This window comes from Ovis aries, chromosome 11 (assembly GCF_016772045.2).
Source record: "Ovis aries strain OAR_USU_Benz2616 breed Rambouillet chromosome 11, ARS-UI_Ramb_v3.0, whole genome shotgun sequence".
NCBI lineage: Eukaryota > Metazoa > Chordata > Mammalia > Artiodactyla > Bovidae > Ovis > Ovis aries.
Window position 1 is genome coordinate 24,534,740 of NC_056064.1, and position 20,930 is coordinate 24,555,669.

At 42.7% G+C, this 20,930-nt stretch overlaps 1 protein-coding gene across 2 annotated transcripts in view; it reads right to left on the reverse strand.

The window, feature by feature from the left end:
* ZZEF1 (zinc finger ZZ-type and EF-hand domain containing 1) overlaps positions 1-20,930 on the reverse strand; it is a 93,467-nt gene that overhangs the window by 39,411 nt on the left and 33,126 nt on the right. For both annotated transcript variants that reach the window (XM_027975117.3, XM_042255540.2), the window contains exons 16-27: positions 20,260-20,393; positions 15,796-15,866; positions 14,739-14,853; positions 12,104-12,263; positions 10,817-10,938; positions 10,587-10,709; positions 9,528-9,694; positions 9,362-9,443; positions 8,354-8,555; positions 6,533-6,681; positions 4,603-4,843; positions 1,630-1,709 (exon numbers count right to left, since the gene is read on the reverse strand). In XM_027975117.3, coding sequence (XP_027830918.1) covers positions 1,630-1,709; positions 4,603-4,843; positions 6,533-6,681; positions 8,354-8,555; positions 9,362-9,443; positions 9,528-9,694; positions 10,587-10,709; positions 10,817-10,938; positions 12,104-12,263; positions 14,739-14,853; positions 15,796-15,866; positions 20,260-20,393 — 1,646 coding nt within the window. The remainder of the gene's footprint in view (positions 1-1,629; positions 1,710-4,602; positions 4,844-6,532; positions 6,682-8,353; positions 8,556-9,361; positions 9,444-9,527; positions 9,695-10,586; positions 10,710-10,816; positions 10,939-12,103; positions 12,264-14,738; positions 14,854-15,795; positions 15,867-20,259; positions 20,394-20,930) is intronic.

Consider the following 20,930-nt stretch of genomic DNA (forward strand, 5'->3'; position numbering starts at 1 on the left):
ACATCACTGACTCAATGGACATGAGTCTGAGCAAAATCTGTGAGAGAGTTAAAGACAGGGAAGCCTAGCGGGCTGTAGTCCATGGGATCGCAAAGAGTTGGACATGACTGAATGACTGAACAGTTGCCCTGGGTTCTCTGTCAATACACTGTCAGTACACTGATTCTCTTCCCATCATTCTGATGATGCTATCTTTAAGTTTCTTTTGAGAGATCCTGTTCATCCAGGTCTCCACCTATCTATCTAGTCTACACTGAGCACCAACTATGTTCTCATCATCGGGGACTTTGTCCAAGGCTGTCTGTTCCTAGAAAAATGCAAATATATATTTTAAAAACTATTACCAATGATTTGGAGTCATTCTTACCTCTGCCTTGAGATGTATATTCTTTCATATTTATTAAATTCTCCAGCTAGATATCTTAGATAACCTAGGTGTCCTCATACTTAACATGTCCCAAACTGAACTTAGCTCCCCACTCCCAGATCCAAGACCATTCTTCCTACTCTGGTTAATACTTTTCCCACTCACCAAGTCACCCCCACCAGGAAACGAGAACAGTCCTAAATCCTATCTGCCTTTTCACCATACCCATCAATCACACAGTCTAATTATCTTACCTCCCAAGTAGCAGAAGCCATCCTCATTTAATTATCACAACAAGTCTCCTGCATTCAAGCGTTTTCTTTTCTTTTTTTATTTCTTGGCCTCACAGCATGTGAGACTCTAGTCCCCCAACCAGGGATTGAACCCATGCCCCTTGCAATGGAAGCACAGAGTCTAACCCGCTGGACCGTCAGGGAAGTCCCCTCTTGCTTTCAATCTTATTATCCACCCTCTACTCATTTTAAGATTGCTTTCTCAATTATTACACAATATTTAAGATGGTTGTAAATATATATAAATAGTATTACCTTCTCATCTCCACACCTAAGAAATGAAAAGAATTCTCCTTTACTTGTTATCATTTCCAGGCAGTTGTGTGCTTTTACTGTGTGTCTATGCACATGACAGAGAGACCTGGCTTATGTTTAAGTTTTATCTGAGGAATGCCCTACCTATGCCTTCTACAGCTTGCTGTGTTTTGCTCATCATCACACTTGTGAGCGCCACCCCTGTTAATAAAGGCAGCTCTGCTTCATTTACTTTCACTGTAATATAGTACAGTATGGTAATATAATATCCCCTACGGATGGCTGTCTTGCTCTCCCAAGTTTATTGCTGTCACAAAGAATGCTGCAGAATCACTCTTCCAAAATGCAGAAGGCCCTCTCCTTTGAGAAAGCCCTCCTCTCTGCCTAAAACCATCATTGGTTGCCCAGAATCTAACGCAATGCTTTTTCTCCTCATCTACCAGGTTAGGTTCCACCAAGCAGCCTTTGGGTTACAGAAGAAGGCAAGTAAGGGGGGCTCAACTGACTCCTGTGTACTGTGACAATCTAACTTTACCAAATTATGATTTCAAGGGTCCTAAATTATTTTTTATCATTTATCCATTTGCATCACTGAACTTTAAGTTCTGAAAAACATTCCTAAAGTTATATTCTTGAGAAGAGAGCTACTTACCTTAATTCAAAGATGTGGTAGAAAAACTCAAAATATATAATAATCACAAAAGAACATCTTACCATCCATATTCGAATTCCATCAGCCAAGGAATACACCTGTGCAAACTCCTCACTCAAGGCTGTCTTGCCCCCGCTGTTTACTGGGGAAAGGAGAGGTTACATTCAGTTAACACAATTCACCACTGCAACATTAAGCCCAAAGTCACTTCCCCATCTCTGCACAGGAAACCTCTTCCCCTGACACTTGCACACTGTCTGTGATAAGAGAGGACTCGGGGGAAAAACCATCAGTAAACTACAAACACCTGTAATGGGTTCTCTATGTTACTTCAAACTAACTTTTTTTCAAATGAGCAGCATCTGAAATGGATATACTATTAAGGTAAAATATAAAATATAGTAAAAGCAAAATAAAAATTATTAAAAGTAAGAAATAATTATTAACATGAAAAAAAATTCAGGGTATATATTAAGTGAACAAGGTCAGTTATGAAACAGTATATACAAAATTATATTATTTAAAAAGAGTATACAGGACTTCCCTGGTGGTGCGGTGGATAAGAATCTGTCTGCCAACTCAGGAGACATGTGTTTGATCCCTGGTCTGGGAAGATTCCACATGGTGTGGAGCGACTAAGCCGGAGCCCATGCTCCAGAGCCGGTAAGCCACAACTACTGAGCCCATGCGCTGCAGCTACTGAAGACCATGAGCGCTAGAGCCTGTGGCTCCACAGAAAGAAAAGCCACTGCAATAAGAAACCCTTGCACCACAACTAAGAGCAGCCCCTGACTGCCACAACTAGAGAAAGCCTGCATGAAGTAATGAAGATCCAGCACAGACAGAATAAAATAAACCAACAATTTCAAAAATAAAGTAAAATATACAGAGCATATATATAAAAACATGGTATGTACATACACGTGTATATATACATATAACTAAAAAGCCAGGTAGATACAAAGAAAAATGTTCTTGAAGTGGTGAAATTACAGTTGATAATTACTTTAAGCTTTTCTATACTTTGTAAGTTTCTACATGAATAGGTATAATTTTTATAATTAGAAAAAAATTTTTTTAAGTTTTTTTTTTTTTTGGTAATAAATCCTATGAAGCCTGTCCCTTCTCTTCATCTTAAAAGCAAAGGAGGGACTTCCCTGGTGGTCCAGTGGCTAAGACTCCACGCTCCCAATGCAGGGAGCCCAGGTTTGAGCCCTGGTTGGGGAACTAGATTCCATATGCCGCAACTAAGAGTCCACACGTTGCAACTGAAGATCCTGCATGCTGCAACTAAGGCCTGGCGCAGCCAAATAAATAAATATTAAAACAAATAAATAGCAAAGGATACTATATGAGAACAGGGTGACACTCTCTGTTGACCCAATGTTGATGCAATGAATTTTCTGAACACCTAGAATGCGCCAGGCTCTACATCAGGTACTGGGAATGCAATGCTGAGAAAAACAAACATGGCCCCTGCCCTCAAACAGCTTACAGTCTAGTTGAAAAATTCCCATACATTTCTAACTCAAAAAGGTGACAATTTTTTAGACAAAGATAAGCAAGTTAGCGAGACAAGGACCACTCTCAAAGCAGATCTGTCTTGAAGAATCCACAAACAGTCCCTTAGACGCAGGGACAGAAAGGACTGGGACCAATTGTGCCTCCTTCAAAGCAACAGCGGCAGGTATTCTAGAAACAACTTGTACACGGTGAAATAGTTCTTGTTCCCACACTTGACTGTATGTATCTCAAGAGCAGATAGGTATGAACACGATTGGAAAAAGAGCTGGGGGACCTCTCCCCCAGCAGGAAACCTTCTGTATCTCAGCTTTTTACTCACAAGGCTTTTATCCTTCCACTGACAGCTTGCACAGGTAACCAAGATTGTCAAGTTCTCTTACTACAATTTGACTATGAGAACATATACTGAATTTTTTTTTCCCAAAACCATGATGATGTCAGTTCACCCCCATCCCATAGCAGAGATAACACTCTTCTGTGTGACAGCTGTTTCCTTAAGTCACTCATGCTTCAGCATAATTTTATTTATTTGAGCAGCTTCTTAAAGGAAATATTAAGGTTTGAGCGAGTAATTGAGATATTTTAGACCTCAGGAAATAAACTCTGCAATGTGAGACACAAAGAACTAAGCAATAAAGGTAGCAGTGCTAATAATATCCTTAGTAGTAATAATAATAATTAGAACAATAATCAATTAACTACTTACTCTAAGGAAGGAAGCATTTGTTTCTGCTAATTTCATTGGCACCATGGAACGAACAGACATCCTGCCAAAGTGCTTGGGACAGCCATACCCTGTCTTTACACTGGGTTTGAAATGTTTTTCCCCTGAAAGATTATGAGTAGGGAGAGACCCTCCCTCTTTGTGGTTCCTGTTAAGGCTCTAGTCTATACTTACTGTAAATACACAGAGATGGTATGCCTCGGGGACGTGAGGGAAAGCAATGGCAAGGAGTGTGCTACTGACAAAGGAAGCTGAGCAGGGAACATGCTACCAAGAAGCCTCAAGTCTAAAGATAAGAGTTAATACCTGCATTTTCCCTCCTTGGTTAGTATACATTCAATAATCAAAACATCTTTGGTTTTGACTGGAATTTCTTAACATGTTAGAGCTTAACAACTCTAAACTTTACAGATAAGGATACTCGGGTGCAGAAAGGTTATCTGATTAATCTGAAGCCGCACAACTTCTAGTTTGTGAGCTGGAACTACAACCCAAGTTAAGTTTTCTTTCCATTAAACTTCTCAGCAGTCTTCCATGAGAATTCCGGATAAAGACAAATTACCTGTTGATGAGGAAACCCAAGGCTACTTGCTATATATTGCAATCTGCTGACTATAAATTGGTCACGAATCTCTTGATTGGCACAGTAGGAGTGACAAGATGAAGTCTATAGTTGTAGAAGGATGTTTATGTTCCAAAGTATTTTAAAACTTTCACTTAAGAAACGCTTTCTTAAAACTTAGCAATTGGCCTTCAGATCAAAAATATTCCCTGTAGTATAAGTTACCATATTTTTGCAGCTTCTCATATAAGTCTGGAGTGCGATACACCAGAGCAGCAAAGGTGGCGTTCACAGCTTGATCAATAGTGGAACCAGCAACTATATCTGTCTTTGGGGCCTGTTTTCTACATGCCTGTATGAATCCTTTGAAAAGTTCTGAATATGGCCCACAGAAGTTCTGGGCAGGATCTGACTGTGCAAAGTCAAGAAGAAATTGATGGCAGGGATCATCAGGGATGTTCTTAACCTGGGAACAATAAAACAAGAAAAACCATCATGTTTAACATATTCATTAAAAAAAATAAGTTTACTGAACAACTACTAGGCCAAAGCAGAAGTATAAAACACAGTGCATACTCTCAGGAAGTTTCAGTCTATTTGGGGGAGATCAGACAGACACACGGGTTATTAAAAAAAAAAAAGTAAACATAAATAAAACGTTAAAAGCATTTAAACTACCACTACCATAAAGCATAGAGATTATTGAGTGCCAAATGCCTAGAAGGGACACCAATGCTGAGAATTCACAGGAGAGAGCTCCTGGCAGGTTAAAGTAATTAAGAAAAGCCTTCTGGAGGGGATGGGCTTTGGTCTGGACCCTGAAGACTGGGCAGGTTTGGCCCTGAGGAACACAACCGTTAGCAGAAGTTAAGAGCCAGTGGGGAGACTGACCTGGCCTGAAGTCTCAGCTGGGGAGTGGTGGGAACTAGAGTCAGATAGGTAAGGTGAAAGGAGACTGTAGAGAGCCTTGACTGTCACACTGAGGAGTTTAGACTTCACCCTGTGGGCAATGGGGAGCCATTAATGGTGCTTGGCAGTGGAATGACAAGATAATGCAGTGATTTAAAAAAAAAACAAACAAACTTGGTAGGTACCAATGTAACAATGCAAGTGCGAGATGAGGGCCTGGATAAAGATGGAGACAGAGGAGACGGAAAGAGATCTCAAGGAAGAATCCACAGGGCTTGCAGCTGACTGGAAGGAAAGGGGAGAACAAGGTGGGGATAAAGGTGATGCTAGGTCGCAGCGGCTTATGCCTGGGAGAACAATAATGCCAGTAACAGGAGCAAACAGTCCGGGGAGACAGCCTGGTTTTACACGTCTGAGTTAAAGGGAGTCAGAAAACTGAAATGGAAATACCTAACGGGAAGATAGGCATATGTGACTGGAGCCTGGGAGAAGAACCAGGGCTGGAAACTCATTCTTTAGGTTTTTCCCACACATATGTAGTGACAGAAGAGAGGAGACAGGATAACATCTTAATGGGTTGCAGGAAAGCAAAGAAAGCCTGAATGAAGCCCATTTTTTATAGAAGAAGGAAAAAGAGAGGTCAATAAAGGAGGCTGGGGGAGTAGAGACATGTAAGAGAAGACAGTGGACTGCCATGGAACACAAGAAGAAAGCGTCTGAGGGAGCAGAGAAGTTAAGAAGAGTCCCTGGATCCAGCCACTAATTACTGAAGAACTGGGGTGGGGGAAAGTGGGAAGAAGGGAGAAAAGTAGTAGAACTGAGAGAGGGGGACAGAGAGATGAAAAAGACATAGTGGGCAAGCTTGTTTAGTTTATATTATTATAAGCGTAAATAATGTGCTACTGTCCCATGGAGAACAAATAAGCACAGCATGCACCATCTGTTCTTAAGTGTGACTCAGCAGGCACAGGAAATAAACTCGACTCATTTAAACAAGGCCATCAAGAGAGATTTACTGAGCACCTACTATATGACCACAGCAGAGTCTGCCAGTTGATAGTTCTGAACACCCGTTACCCTGGCCCCTGTGAGGACCCCAAATGAACAGAGGATAGTTTCTGCCCTCGAGGAGCTAATAGCTTCGTGGGGGGTGATAAGATATATACATAGATGTTTATAATTTAAAGTAACAAACATTAGTAAACATTTATCATTCCAAATACAAAGATAAGTGAAAAGTAAATACCTCCTTAATATCCTGGGGTGGGTGAGTGGGCCAGCTTGCTTCTAATCCCAACTCTGGATGTATTTGGTGCCTGAAGACAGGTTTCCACAAGGGGGAGTTTAGGACTAATGCCATTTTTGCCTGAGGTACTGCCATGTTACTGCCTAACTCTGCAAAGAGAAGAAGAAGGCTTATGAGAGTTCTATTTTTCCCTTAATATACTGAGAATCTTTGAACTGATGAAGGAAAGGCTTAAAAAAAAACAAAATACCTGGCTATTAAGACTTGCAGGGAGTTACCCACATGTAGCAGAACCTAACTGTGATCCTTCATAAATACATACCCTGGTGAACTGAAACCACCAGGCAGTCCCAAAATGCTGCCATTCTGTATGACAGGTTCAGGTACATATCCCTCTGAAATAACTAAGCCATGAAGCAAACCAAAAACAGAATGAGAACCATCTCTTGGGTACAACAGGAGACCTCTTAGAAATACCATGTTCATAATTTGTAAACTTAAACTTGTAAAAGGGCTTCCCTGATAGCTCAGTTGGTAAAGAATTCGCCTGCAATGCAGGAGATCCCAGTCCGATTCCTGGGTTGGGAAGATCCACTGGAGAAGGGATAGGCTACCCACGCCACTATTCTTGGGCTTCCCCTGTGGCTCAGCTGGTAAAGATTCCGTCTGCAATGCAGGAGATCCGGGTTCGAAAGATTCCCCGGGAGAAGGTAAAGGCTCCCCACTCTAGTATTCTGGCCTGGAGAATTCCATGGACTGCATAGTCCAAGGGGTCGCAAAGAGCATGACTGAGCAACTTCACTTTCACTTTCAAGCTTCTAAAAAGAATAATAGTAATAGAAAAATACCCACCATATATGTGTTTATGAATAAACAAAGAAAAAAGACTAGGTAGAAATAGATTAAAATATTAATAATAGCTATGTCTCGGTATTAGGATTAAAAATGCTTTTTCCCCTTAGCCTTTTTCCATTATGCAATTTTTTCCATGACATTTTACTTTAAAAAGGAGAAAAACTCAAGAAATGATACAGGAAAAAGATTACACTAGAAAGCTTCATTCTATTTGCTTCATTCATTCTTGGATGAATTTAACACATAAGTTGAAGAAATCACTTTAAGGTAAAATCCATGTTCACATATTTACACATGTTCACATAAATAGTCACATAATCAGAGAATATACAATTAACTTATTCTGAATTTCTACCTTCTTGTTGGAGGGTATCAAACTTAACAAAAAAAAAATGAGGACAGTGCTGTCAAAACCAGCCCCCTCCCTGACTTGTCCTCCATAGACAGGGAAACCACTGTGGCCCTGGTGATGTGCCCCAGTGTCTGAGTCAAGCAACTAGACGAAACTGGTGTCAAGGGGACATTTTACTTTGGTTGGCTTTCAAGGAAACTGACGGAGAAGGCAATGGCAACCCACTCCAGTACTCTTGCCTGGAAAATCCCATGGACAGAGGAGCCTGGTAGGCTGCAGTCCATGGGTTCACGAAGAGTCGGAACACGACTGAGCGACTTCACTTTCACTTTTCACTTTCATGCACTGGGGAAGGAAATGGCAACCCACTCCAGTGTTCTTGCCTGGAGTATCCCAGGGATGGGGGAGCCTGGTGGGCTGCCGTCTATGGGGTCGCACAGAGTCGGGCACGACTGAAGCGACTTAGCAGCAGCAGCAGCAGCAAGGAAATTGAAAGGGAATTTTATCAGTCCCTTTGCTCTGCCACCACGTGGAGACAGCTTACAGGACAGGGGTACCACTTTGCTCTTCAGTGTGGCTGTAGCAAGGAGAGAAGGGACAGTTCGAGGACTTACGGTGCACAGACTTGAGTGCCATGCACTGGGAAGCAAGGCGTCCCATCAGCCGGGACACCAGGAGCTGTAAGTCCAGCCCCCAAGACACAGCGACATCAGGCAAGCCGTAGGCGGTGACGGTGAATTTGTAGCCCCACTCATTGTTGCTGCTGTCGGAGTGGAAGAGAAACTGCAGCCGGGGACCAGCCTTAAAAGTCACTTTCTAGAGACAAACAAAGTCATGTGGTCAAACCAATTAGAGAAGGCAGCATTTCAGTAAGAAGTGTGTTCTTCTTGACTCAAAAAAGCCTAAATTTAAAACTGGCCTATATTCTCACCATTATGTCTTATCACCCCCTCTGAAAGTACTAAAGGAGAAATGAACAACGGAGTAATGAAACAGAAAACTCACCACTGCACCTTATGACGAAGCAAAGTTGAAAACTGCTGGTCGGCTTCCTAAATCTCAGATGCCCATCTGCCCACCACCTACTCAGCCAGAGACCATCCTGCCTGCTCCTCTGCTGCCAACCAAGACCACTGACAGTGAAGCAACACTTAACTTCCCAGCCCCAGAGACCACGTGGCCCTAACTATGAGGGGATCCTGGCTTTCACCACCATGGTTGGGGCCTTGCTGGACCGATCGGCCCTTCTTACTAAGGATAACAATTCGCCATGTACTCTGGACTATGTGATACAGACCAGGGGCAGCAAATTGTTCCTATGAAGAACCAGAGAGCAAGTTATTAGACTTTCTGGGTCATAAGTCTCTGTTTGGTGACTCAACCGCTCCCCCACCATACCAATGCAGCTACAGACGAAACATAAACAAATTGCCATGGCTGTACCCCCCAAAAACATTAATCACAAAACAGGTGCTGAACTCTGATACGAACACTTCCTTTCACAAAAGTGTAATATAAGTGCTTCCCGTCAAGGACCATTATCTCTGTTATCCCCTGAGGCTGGTAACAGGAGAACTGCTGCAGGAGTAGGCCTCCTGTGAGTCTCTGGAAACAGCGCTCACCTTGGGCCACTTGTCAGTGCCAACTTTCGTGTCATAGCGTGTTTTCCCACCTCTGGCGTCGGTAAATTCCAGATAATCATACCTGTGAAAGCACAACCTCTATCACTTTCCTTCTCTCATTTTTGATCCACTATTGCTCAGGGAGAAAAGAGCAGACGAGCTGTACCTTTTTTCAGTTTCACATCTCTCATCAAATTCCACCTCGAAATAGGTTGCCCCTGGGCTGACAAAGACAGACACTTCATGGCAGTTGTTTTCATAGTTGTGGGCAGACTCCTTGGTCCACGTATGTAACACCACAGGGCGTTCCTGCTGCCAAGTCTCGACATCCAGCTAGGCAGACAAACGAGTCAAGAGAGGAGGGTTTTTGTCACTCTACATCCATCCTCACCTAGGAAGCTGGGTCCTGCATCAGCGGCCCCGATGGCAGCCTTTGACACGCCCACACAAATCACCACATGGGCTAAAACTACACCCGACGTTCTCATCTATACATATCGACCAAGATACACTATATGTTTATTCAGCACAGTAGACATGGGGTTTCTGTTGCACTATAGTAACTCTGATTAGCTTTTATTTTTTTAATTATGACTATCTGTGAGAACTATTTCTTACAAACCAGTACTAGTGTGAATTTCCAGTGGTTTAAAGAGTTGACCTCCCTATTTGGGATATTGGCAAACCTGAGCCTATCCTGTCTTCTCCCTCCTTTTTTCAGTCTTTGCTTTTTTTTCTTTAAAATGGGCTTTTAAATATATGCCCTTTGAATTCCCCAGAGTTGCGAGATCCAAATAAGACATTGAAAAAACTTTGAGTCCTATCAGGTTGAGAAAGGAAGAAAATGCTTTTAAATAACAAACCCTCTAGTTTGCCTTTCAACAACAGATTTTCCCTTCTGGATTTCAATCTGATTAATCATTTATAAGGTTTTTATATAACATCATGTGCTACACAATGATGAAAGTAATCTATGTACAGCTTCCTCGGTGTCTCCTGTCTAATGCTGACCATGCCAAATCAACTCAGACTGGCAATTATCCTTGTTGGCAAAACCAACACTGATAAAGTTGATAAACACTGAAAAAATACTGGTAAGACAGAGGGAGCCCTTCTAGGGGCAACTTATTTGTGTAGACCTGTACTGAGTGGTATGTCTCATGACGCATGGGCACGGTGCCCTTGAGAGGGGCTACAGGCATGTTCAAATGCCAGCTCGAGGTACCTTGTTCACTCCTCCATCAGGGTCACTGCAGAGCTCCTTCAGCAGCTCTGTCAGGGCACTGAACTCTCTCAAGAGTGTGCAGTGTGAAATGTCCAGTGTGCAAAAGTCCAGCAGAAAGATCACCTGAAGGAAGATGAATGACGCACTCAGCGTCCGCCTCAGAGTCAGCCAGGGATGCAGATGACCAACCCCTCTCCCGCCTCTTACAAACGGCTGCTGTTCTGTCTTACCAGCTGGCGAGCTGCCATCGACAACACCGAGTTACATAATTTTTCTACTATGGTTTTCCCGCTATACTGTGACAAAAGGGATTCCAAAATCACTCTCATGCGTGCCAGAAACTGCCCCACATCTGCCAAAACATAAGGAGAAGAGTTAATAGTTTCTATGGTAGAAACATCACTTGCTTGGTCACCATCAAGGACAAAGCTGGAGAGGGTCACAGGAGCTGTGGAGGGACTCCATCAGAAAGACCATGAGGTCATCAGTGAAAGTGAAAGTCACTCAGTTGTGTCTGACTCTTTGCAATCCCATGGACTATACAGTCTACGGAATTCTCTAGGCCAGAATACTGGAGTGGGTAGCCTTTTCCTATTCCAGGGGATTTTACCAACCCAGGGATTGAACCCAGATCTCCTGCATTCCAAGCGGATTCTTTACCAGCTGAGCCACAAGGGAAGTCCATGAGACCATCAAGTGTCCTACAAGTGTTTTCCACTGGGAGGGAAAACCACTGTGAACCTCAGTAGAAGTTTACTCTTAAAAGTGGGGGATTTTTTTTTTTTTTTTTTTGCCTTTGCTACTTTTCAATAGGGTGGAGGTATGATTTTTATATGAAAGTACATGGCTGACCAAGTCAGTTGTTGGTCTGCCTTTCCCTTCGTTTACAAAGGGCCTGTCTCCAGGTATACCATTCGACAGGCCAAACTTGGAGAGTTAGGACTCAATACTGCAAGCATTTTTGACACAGCTCTGAGATCAGGTTTGATGGAACTACTTTTTCCACATACAAATTCCCAGAACTTGTTGGGTTTCCTATAATTTTCTGGGGATTTATGGGACATGAATCTGAAAAATTTCAGTATCAGCAAGGATCACAGAAGTGCTCACATATACCATAGATTTTGAAAGTTCAAGACTTCCTTTTTTGGATAACTTGATTAAAAGAGGGAAGACAGACTGTACTGAAGAGGATGGTACAGCACTCATCTCAGAGTGTTGTGTGACTGCAGAAGCAATGTTTGGGCTGTGAAATGACTCAGCCCTTCAATAAACACACTTGGGCACACTACCACATTCAGAAAGGAAACTCAGACCAAAAAGACATGCTACAGAATTCTATTTTAAGGGGGGAAAAAAAAAACCAAAACAACAACCTGAAGACAGACCTGATTTGTAACAATGAAATGAAAACCACATACACTCTACAATATGCATGAAGTACTAAGATGAGAGCACACACACAGAGCCAAACCCAAACACCTATCTGTTTTCAAGGATTCTGTACTGACACTTACATCTGTCAGTGAGGTCGGCGGCAAGATCCTTGGCTCCAGAGTCCGTGCTCTTCAGCTGCAGGTAGCACCAGGAGAGCAGGCTGCCTTGGACAGACCAGAACAGGGAGGACAGCACAGAGCCCACCTCCCTTTGAGCTCCATCAACCATCAGCAGCTCACACTGCACAAGAGGAGACAAATGGAGAGTGTTTACAAGGTCACTTGCAGAACACAGCTGGGGCGGGGCGTTCTCTAAGAGAGCAGCTGTCAGAATGAAGAGATTTAGGCAAGTGGGGAATAGTTGTGAGAGAGCTTTCAACCCCAAAGTGACTGAGAAAGATGGTAGTATGAAAACTCCTCTCTTGCCCTCTGGCTTTTCAGAACCTTTACAGATAGTTTTGACTTTGTGGGCCATCCCGTTCTGCCCCTTAGGAACCCTACACCCTAGTTATCTCACCTTTCTCTCTCTTTCTCTCTTTCTCTGTTTCTCTGTCTCTCCTCCTCTCTCTCATCTTCAAAAATTCCTTTTTTCTCTGGCTCCTTCCTCTGAGCCTTCAATCAGATCTCTCGCATTTTAGATGGTCATGGACACATTGCTATATTTAAAACAGATAACCAACAAGGACCTACTATATAGCATATGGAACTTTGCTCAATGTTATGTGGCAACCTGGATGAGAGGAGAGTTTAGGGGAGAATGGATGCATGCAGATGTATGGCTGAGTCCTTTTGCTGTTCATGTGAAACTATTCCCAGGTGGTGCTAGTGGTAAAGAACCTGCCTGCCAATGCAGGACACGTATGAGACATCGGTTTGATCTCTGAGTCAGGAAGATCCCCTGCAGGAGAAAATGGCAACCCACTCCAGTATTCTTGCCTGGAGAATCCCAAGGACAGAGGAGCCTGGTGGGCTCCGGTCCATATGGTCACAAAGAGTCGGACACAACTAAAGTGACTTAGCACACATGAAACTATTACAACATTGTCAATCGGCTATACACCAATCCAAACTAAGAAACAAAAAAATTAAAAAACACCCATTTTACAAAACGATTCTTTACCCCTCTACGGCTCTCTAACCATCATCTCTATTCTCCAGTTTCTCTAGAGATAAATTCTTCTATTTACAAAGCACAAAATACGTTATTTCCATGTAAATGCCCTAAACTGGAAACAACCCAACTATCCCTCCAAAATAAAGTGGATAAGTTATAGCAGATGCGTAAGGGGAATATTGTGAACCAGTGAAGGGTGGGGGAGGAGGGCGAACTATAGCACACACATCAACATGGATGAATCTCAAAAATGCTGAGTGAAAACAAACTTGTCCCAGAAGACTGTACACCATATGATTCCATTAAAGCCCAAACCAGGCAGAACGAGCCTGCTACCCAGGGATAACTAGAAACGAAAACAAGGGTATGATGACTATAAACTTCAAAATGGTGGTTCCCTTTGGTCAGGAAGAAAGAAGGGGAGCCACGGAAGGGCACAGCGGGTGAGAACGGACTTCAAAAATACTGGGAACATTCTGGTTCTTAAAATAACCATTTCTTTAAATTGTCCATCAACATACATTATTTTGGTACATGAATTCCATTTGAAAGGGTTGCTCACACCTGCTGCCCTTGCCTTTCCCCTCCCTGTCACTCTACCCTTTCGGGCCCTACCACTCGCTGATACCGTTCCTCAAAGGCATTGGTCACTGCCCAGAGGAAGCCTCCCCATTCGACCTAAGTCTCTGCTGACTACTGTCCTTAAACTCTCTCCTCGCTCTGCTTCTGTCTCTCCTGAATTTCTTCCTGCCAGGCCTTCTTACTCTCCCGGCCACCCTATCTACGTAGATGCCTACAGGTGAAGAGAGGTCACCGACATTTATGGCTTCAACCAGCACTAGCTGGTTAATGATGGCAAATCTCCATTCCCAGCACTGACTCAGCTTGAGTGTTCAATGAGACTTTGTCATGTGAAGTCCTGCCAGACCAGAAACCCAATGTGCTCGAAGTCTAGCCATTACCACTCTCCTCTTCAAATTCCGGCTCCTCCCCATCTTGTCACTGGTTACACATGCTGTTCTAGCAGGAACACCCCTCCCTCTCTGCCTGGTCAGACGCTACTGGTGGGCTCATGAGGAGCTCCAGTATCACCTCCTCCAAAAAGCCTTTCTCAAGCTTTTCCCCTTCATGTTAAAAAAGAAAAAAAAGGAAAAAAGTATTTTAAAAATCATTAGCACAGAAAAGAGATCATCCTTTCAGATTTGATCAGCCTGCAGATGTGCAAAGTAATCATAAATTTTAAAAAAAGCTATAAGTGATTTCCCACAGAATTCACACCACAAATATATGACTCTGTGCTGGGTTCACTGACTGACACCAGGGCACTGGTGGGTAAGTACCCATTCTTCTTCTTCAAAGGGAGTCTTTATGGGCACGTTTGGATATTTATTGCTGGCCGACTGCCAAGAGGCAGGGAAGCGTCCCCTCACTTGTTCGGGGCAAATCGTCCCCTTAATTGACTTGGAGCAAAGGTAGGCAGGGAAGCTCTGTGCTCACAGGCATGGAGTTACAGTCACACCAAAAACGAGGGCTAAAGCGGAAGGAGCCATGACTGCTCCCTGTCTCCTAAAGAAGCCGAGGAAATGGAGCGGCGCTGGTTACCTCTCGAGCGGCAACAGACAGCAGGGTGTTCATGACCGCCAGCACTTCGCTGATGTCCATGTCTGCCAGCTCGCCTTTCTCAGGCAACAGCAGAAGGCCGCCCGGATCCTTATCACTGGAAGGACACAAATGAGTCATGACACCTCGTGTCAGGAAGGGGATTTTCAAGCTTTCTACCTCAAAAGAGAACCCAGCAAGTTTTCAGTGTCAGTTCTATGGCATGTGAGGGGTTTGAGTCAGAACAGGGTCAGGGTTCCAGTGGGGTCTGTGCCACTGTCCATCCACAAGTCCTTATGTAAGCACAGGCCCATAAATCTTCGAGTCCTTAGAAAAGATGCCAGGGAATAAACATGATGAATAAATCACCTTGGCTACCAACAGGAAATACACCTAATTTCATGACTGCTAATTTGACAATCCAGGCTAAATATTCCCTGCATCTTCAAAGGCTCTTCACATGAGCCCCAGGTCCTTTCATCATTCTTGATACTTGATTCTGAAGACATTTTATAGAATTCTCTAAGCCTGGTGTCCATACAAGGCACAGTCTATCTGCAGACAGCTCAGGCTTTAATCCCCTCCCTCCTTCAAGACTTTATTCCTCCAATAATGCAACCTATAGACCCATAAGCTTCCCTGGTAGTCAAAACAGGTAGCAGTCTCCACGTCACCGCTCCCAGCACACTGTTTGCTGAACTACCACTCTGTGCCTCTGTAGTTGGGCATTCACGTTGTTGGGTTTTTAGACCAAACTCCTGTGGTTTCTATTTTTGTCTTCAAAAATTACGTAGAAACTGAAGTGTTCAAGGAGACTCCCAGTGAGCTCCACTCTAAATCGTCTTACAGTGACTGGGACTTGGAGCAAGCTCTTGACAAGACTATCTTTCTACCACTATTTTAGTCACGTCGAAGGCCAGTGATACCTCATTCTAGAAACCTGGCTGAGTGAGGGAAGCACATGGTTACTCCAGAAGCACCTGAAAGGAAGGGAGAGCTCAGGAAGACAACGTTGTGAAGATCTGCAGTATCGGACAGTTGAGAAGAATTATAAACTCACCTAAAATACGTGCAGAGGGAGCGGAAAGTGAGCTGCATGGACTGCTTGCGTTCCTGCTCGGTGACATGCTTCTAGAAAACAAGAAACTGCACATTCAGGAAATCTGCTCCATGGATGTTCCAGAGCACCTGAGCAGAACAAAATACCATGGCCCACTGTTCCCAAACACGATGAACGCTGGGGTCGGCAGACCACCTCATGGGCCGGACTGAGACCTGGCCTAGTGCTAAGAGGGAGCAGAACTCCCTGCCTAAACAAAACAGGGCAGGCAGGTTTACTTCTGTTCACTGCTGAAGCTGACATGCTGGAGCTTTCCTGCAGGAAAGCCTGATGCAAATGTTTAGGAAGGTGACTTCCAAAAGATGTATACTTTCATCACTGGGCGTGCCATCCTGAGAAGAGGGGCCAGAGATGGAGAGCATTTTTTATGAGCTTCCTATTTTTTTAAAAACAGGATCTAAGCTTTCTCTGTGTAAGTCCAAATAGCCAATGGTGACAGTTACAGAAATCCACTCCCTGATGAGGCTCTGGGTTACTTTGTAGGGTTTTTTTTTTTTTTTTCTCTTCTCAATTCAATAAATGTATTGAACACCTACTGCTAGCAAGGCATGGTGGTGGGCAATTTCCAGAGAATTTAAGACCCAAGGCCCTGCCTGGCATTAAAGGGTGGGAGAGAGAAGATATGGTCACAAAGGATAGCAGTTTAATTCATCTGCATGAGAAGAGAGAAAAAATACAGCCCTTAAGATAGATAGACAAAGGAAAACTTGATGAGCTTCTCTACTAACAGACAACAATGTCATTCAAAAGGTCGTGCATCCTCTTTCTATTTCTCTGTGTGGGACTCAAGCTAGCAAAAAAAAAGAAAAATTTGCTCAGCTGCCTGTTAAATGCTTCCAGCCAACAAGTAGGACAGAGACTTGCCCACTATCCAATGGGTCACGTCAGCTGATGCTGTCAGCTGCTATACTCACAAAGTGAAAACTGATTCAAAGGGAACCTCATGCATTATTGGTAGGAATATAACTGGTGCAGCCATTATGGAAAATAGTAACAGCTTTTGAAAGTTCTCAAAAAATTAAAAACAGAACTACCACGTCATCCAGTAATTCCACTCCTCGGTATTTATCCAGAAAAAACAAAAACACTAATGAGAAAAGATATATGCATCCCAATATTCATTGCAGCATTGTTCACAAAAGCTGAGATATGTAACCAACCTAAGTGCCCATCAATGATCAGATAAAGAAGATGTGAAATATACATACATTTGGGCTCCAAAATCACTGCAGATGGTGACTACAGCCATGAAATTAGAAGACACTTACTCCTTGGAAGAAAAGTTATGACCAACCTAGATAGCATATTCAAAAGCAGAGACATTACTTGGCTGACTAGGGTCCGTCTAGTCAAGGCTATGGTTTTTCCAGTGGTCATGTATGGATGTGAGAGGTGGACTGTGAAGAAGGCTGAGTGCCGAAGAATTGATGCTTTTGACCTGTGGTGTTGGAGAAGACTCTTGAGAGTCCCTTGGACTGCAAGGAGATCCAGCCAGTCCATTCTGAAGGAGATCAGCCCTGGGATTTCTTTGGAGGGAATGATGCTGAAGCTGAAACTCCAGTACTTTGGCCACCTCATGCAAAGAGTTGATTCACTGGAAAAGACTCTGACGCTGGGAGGGATTGGGGTCAGGAGGAGAAGGGCACAACCGAGGATGAGATGGCTGGATGGCATCACTGACTCGATGGACGCGAATTTGGGTGAACTCCGGGAGTTGGTGATGGACAGGGAGGCCTGGCATGCTGCGATTCAAGGGGTTGCAAAGAGTTGGACACAACTGAGCGACTGAACTGAACTGAACCGATACATACATCATGTGAACGAACGTGACGTTGCTCAGTCGTGTCCAACTCTTTGCGAGTCCCCATGGACTGTAGCCTACCAGGCTCTCTGTCCATGGGATTTTCCAGGCAATAGTACTGGAGTGGATTGCCATTTCCTTCTCCAAGGGATCTTCCCAACCCAGGGATCGAACCCGGGTCTCCCGCATTGTAGACAGACGCTTTACCATCTGAGCCACCAGGGAAGTCATAAAACCATGGCCTTGACTAGACGGACCTTAGTCGGCAAAGTAATGTCTCTGCTTTTCAATATGCTGTCTAGGTTGGTCATAACTTCTTCCAAGGAGTAAGCGTCTTTTAATTTCACGGCTGCAGTCACCATCTGCAGTGATTTTGGAGCCCAAATGTATGTATATTTCACATCTTCTTTATCTGATCATTGATGGGCACTTAGATTGCTTACATACATCATATATATATGTATGTATGAATATTAGCCATAAAATCTTGCATTTGTGACAACATGGATGAACCTAGAGGGTATTATGCTAAGTGACATGAGTCATACAGAGAAAGACAAATATTGTACGGTTTCCCTTATATGTGGAATCTAAAAAAACAAGTGAACAAACATAATGAGACGGAGACAAAGTTATAGATACATAAAAAGCAAACCAGTGGTTCCCAGAGCTGAGAGGGGTGGAAGGAGGAAAGAAATAGATTATCGAGAGTAAGACTACAGACTTCCAGCTGCAAGTTAGTCACAGGTATGAAAAGCAGTGTGGGGAATACAGTCAATAACTCAATAATATTCTCATATGGTGACAAGTCACAGACAGCATGGTGATCATTTTGAAATGTGTAGAGATACTGAATCACTATGTTGTATAACAGGAAATAATGTAGTGTTGTAGGTTGATTATACTTCAAAAACAAAGAGACTCATAGAAAAAGAGGGTGGAGGCAGGGATGGGGAGAATTGGAAGAAAGTAGTCAAATGGTATGAACTTCCAGTCATAACACAGATAAGTACTGGGGGTGTCGAGTACAATATGACAAGTGTGATCAACACTGCTGTATGTTACATATGAAAGTGGATGAGAGAGTAAATCCTAGGAGTTCTCATCACAAGAAGAAAACTTTTTTCTATTTCCTTGATCTTATATCTATATGAGATGATAGATGTTGATTCAACTTATTGTGATAATTATTTCATGACGTACATAAGTCAAATCTTTATGTTGTATATCTTAAAATTATACAATGCTGTATGTCAATTATATCTCAATAAAACTGGAAGAAAAAAAATACACCTGATCCCTCAAGCTGATATGCACGTTTTATAGACAGCTGAAAACAACCAAAGATCCTCTCTCCTCTCTGAAACCTTCCTCAACCACTTAACAGAACTCTCCTCTAAAATGCCTACTGTAACTTGAGGTCAGTTCTTCCTTGCAGCAGTGTCCCCAGTTGTACTGCAGTCATTTGGCAACAGGGACCACATTTTATGCTTCTTTTACTCCCTTTTTTGTTTCTATAGAGCTTTATACATCTGACAGGGCACTTCTGTTGCATGTGCTAAGTAGCTGTTACATACAGAAATGCCTTTTTAAAATGCTGCATCTCGTTTGCTTCATCAGCTCTTCTCAGTAATTCCATTTAGTTGCTTGTCTAAATAGACTAATAATGATTGCATGTTTCATTCTTTCTGTTATTTTAAAGTTTCTTTCTTGCCCTACAGCAGTGGCTAGGCCTTCTAATACTATATCAAGAGAAGGAATGACAGTAAGCACCCTTGGCTCATAGCTCGTTCTGAAAGGGATGAGTAAGTGATCCAAAGACCAGTACGTTGATTTTTGTAGGTTTTAGGTACATGCCCTCCACCAGATTAGGGGCATTTGTACAGGTTTTGTTGTTTTAGTCATCACCAGAATTAAATCCTAGTAAAGTATCTTCTGTAGTTGTCAATATGATTTTTTCCTCTTTGATTTCATTGACTCATTTTCTAATGTTAAACCATCCTTTCATTCCTAGGATAACTCCAGCTCAATCATGATTTTGGGTGAGAGGATGCAGCTGAGGATTAAAACTTAATTGTATTTTCTTTATAGATATAAACTGAAATATTAATGAATAAGTCAGGGATTTACTTTGATATAATAATGGTGTGGGGAGAGGAGTATGTGAGGTATATAATGGGTGAAATAAGTTTAGCTTGAGTTTGTAATTACTAAATCTAGGTGATGAGTACATTTGAGGGGTTGGAGGGACTGATATATATTATTTAGCCTAGTTCTATATTTAGATTTTCCCATAATAAAAAGTTAAACTGTTAAAAAGAACACTTGGTTGTAGGCATGTCATAAAGATGAAGGAGACTAAACCCTCCCCTTGTGATCCAACAGGTTCTGAAACGGATGCTGGGATTATCTGTCATCCCCATCCTGAGTATAGTGCTATGTCCTTAGATACCTGTGTCCCACACAAAAGTTTGCATATAGCAAGAATTAAATAAACCTTTGGGAAACTGAAACTGAGAGGACATCAGAGAAAACAAAAACTACTAAGTTTCATGCCAAGATAGGTCAAGAGTGGAATCTCCACTTTTAACATAAATAATTACCATCATGGTGAAGAGATGATTCCGCCGGGTAAGTCGATCAGGAAAGAAGATGGCAGCCCCATTGAGAAGGGTATTCCTGACTTCTTGTTTTAGTATTTCCATGGGCACAGAGTCTCCATCCAACCTATCCACCACTGATAAAAATGAACAATCAGCTTTAATATAGCCCATCTATTCATTTACAATATATATATTTGCTTTAGCCCATAAACTCACTACTAGAACAAAGAAATACCTCTGCACAAACTAGGCAGTGTAAAGAAATTATTTTTTTGTTTACATTTAACAAAAATAAAGACTCTATGTTCCAGTTTTTCTTTTATTATTTCTCTGTTCTTTTGAGACACAACTTGCAAAGCCTTAAAAATAACTTCAGATAATCACATCTTATTCTCAATCAACATCACCACTTCCCTTCTTCAATCTATCAGCCTTATCCCTGTGTCTCAGTTGAAGTAAAGACTGAATGTTGTTATTCAGTCACCAAGTCGTGTCCGACTCTTTGCGACCCCATGGACTGTAGCATGCCAGACTCCTCTGTCCTCCACCATCTCTTGGAGTTTGCTCAAATTCATGTCCATTGAGTCCGTGACACTGTCTAACCATCTCATTCTCCACTGGAGAAGGAAATGGCAACAACGCCAGTGTTCTTGCCTGGAGAACCCTATGAA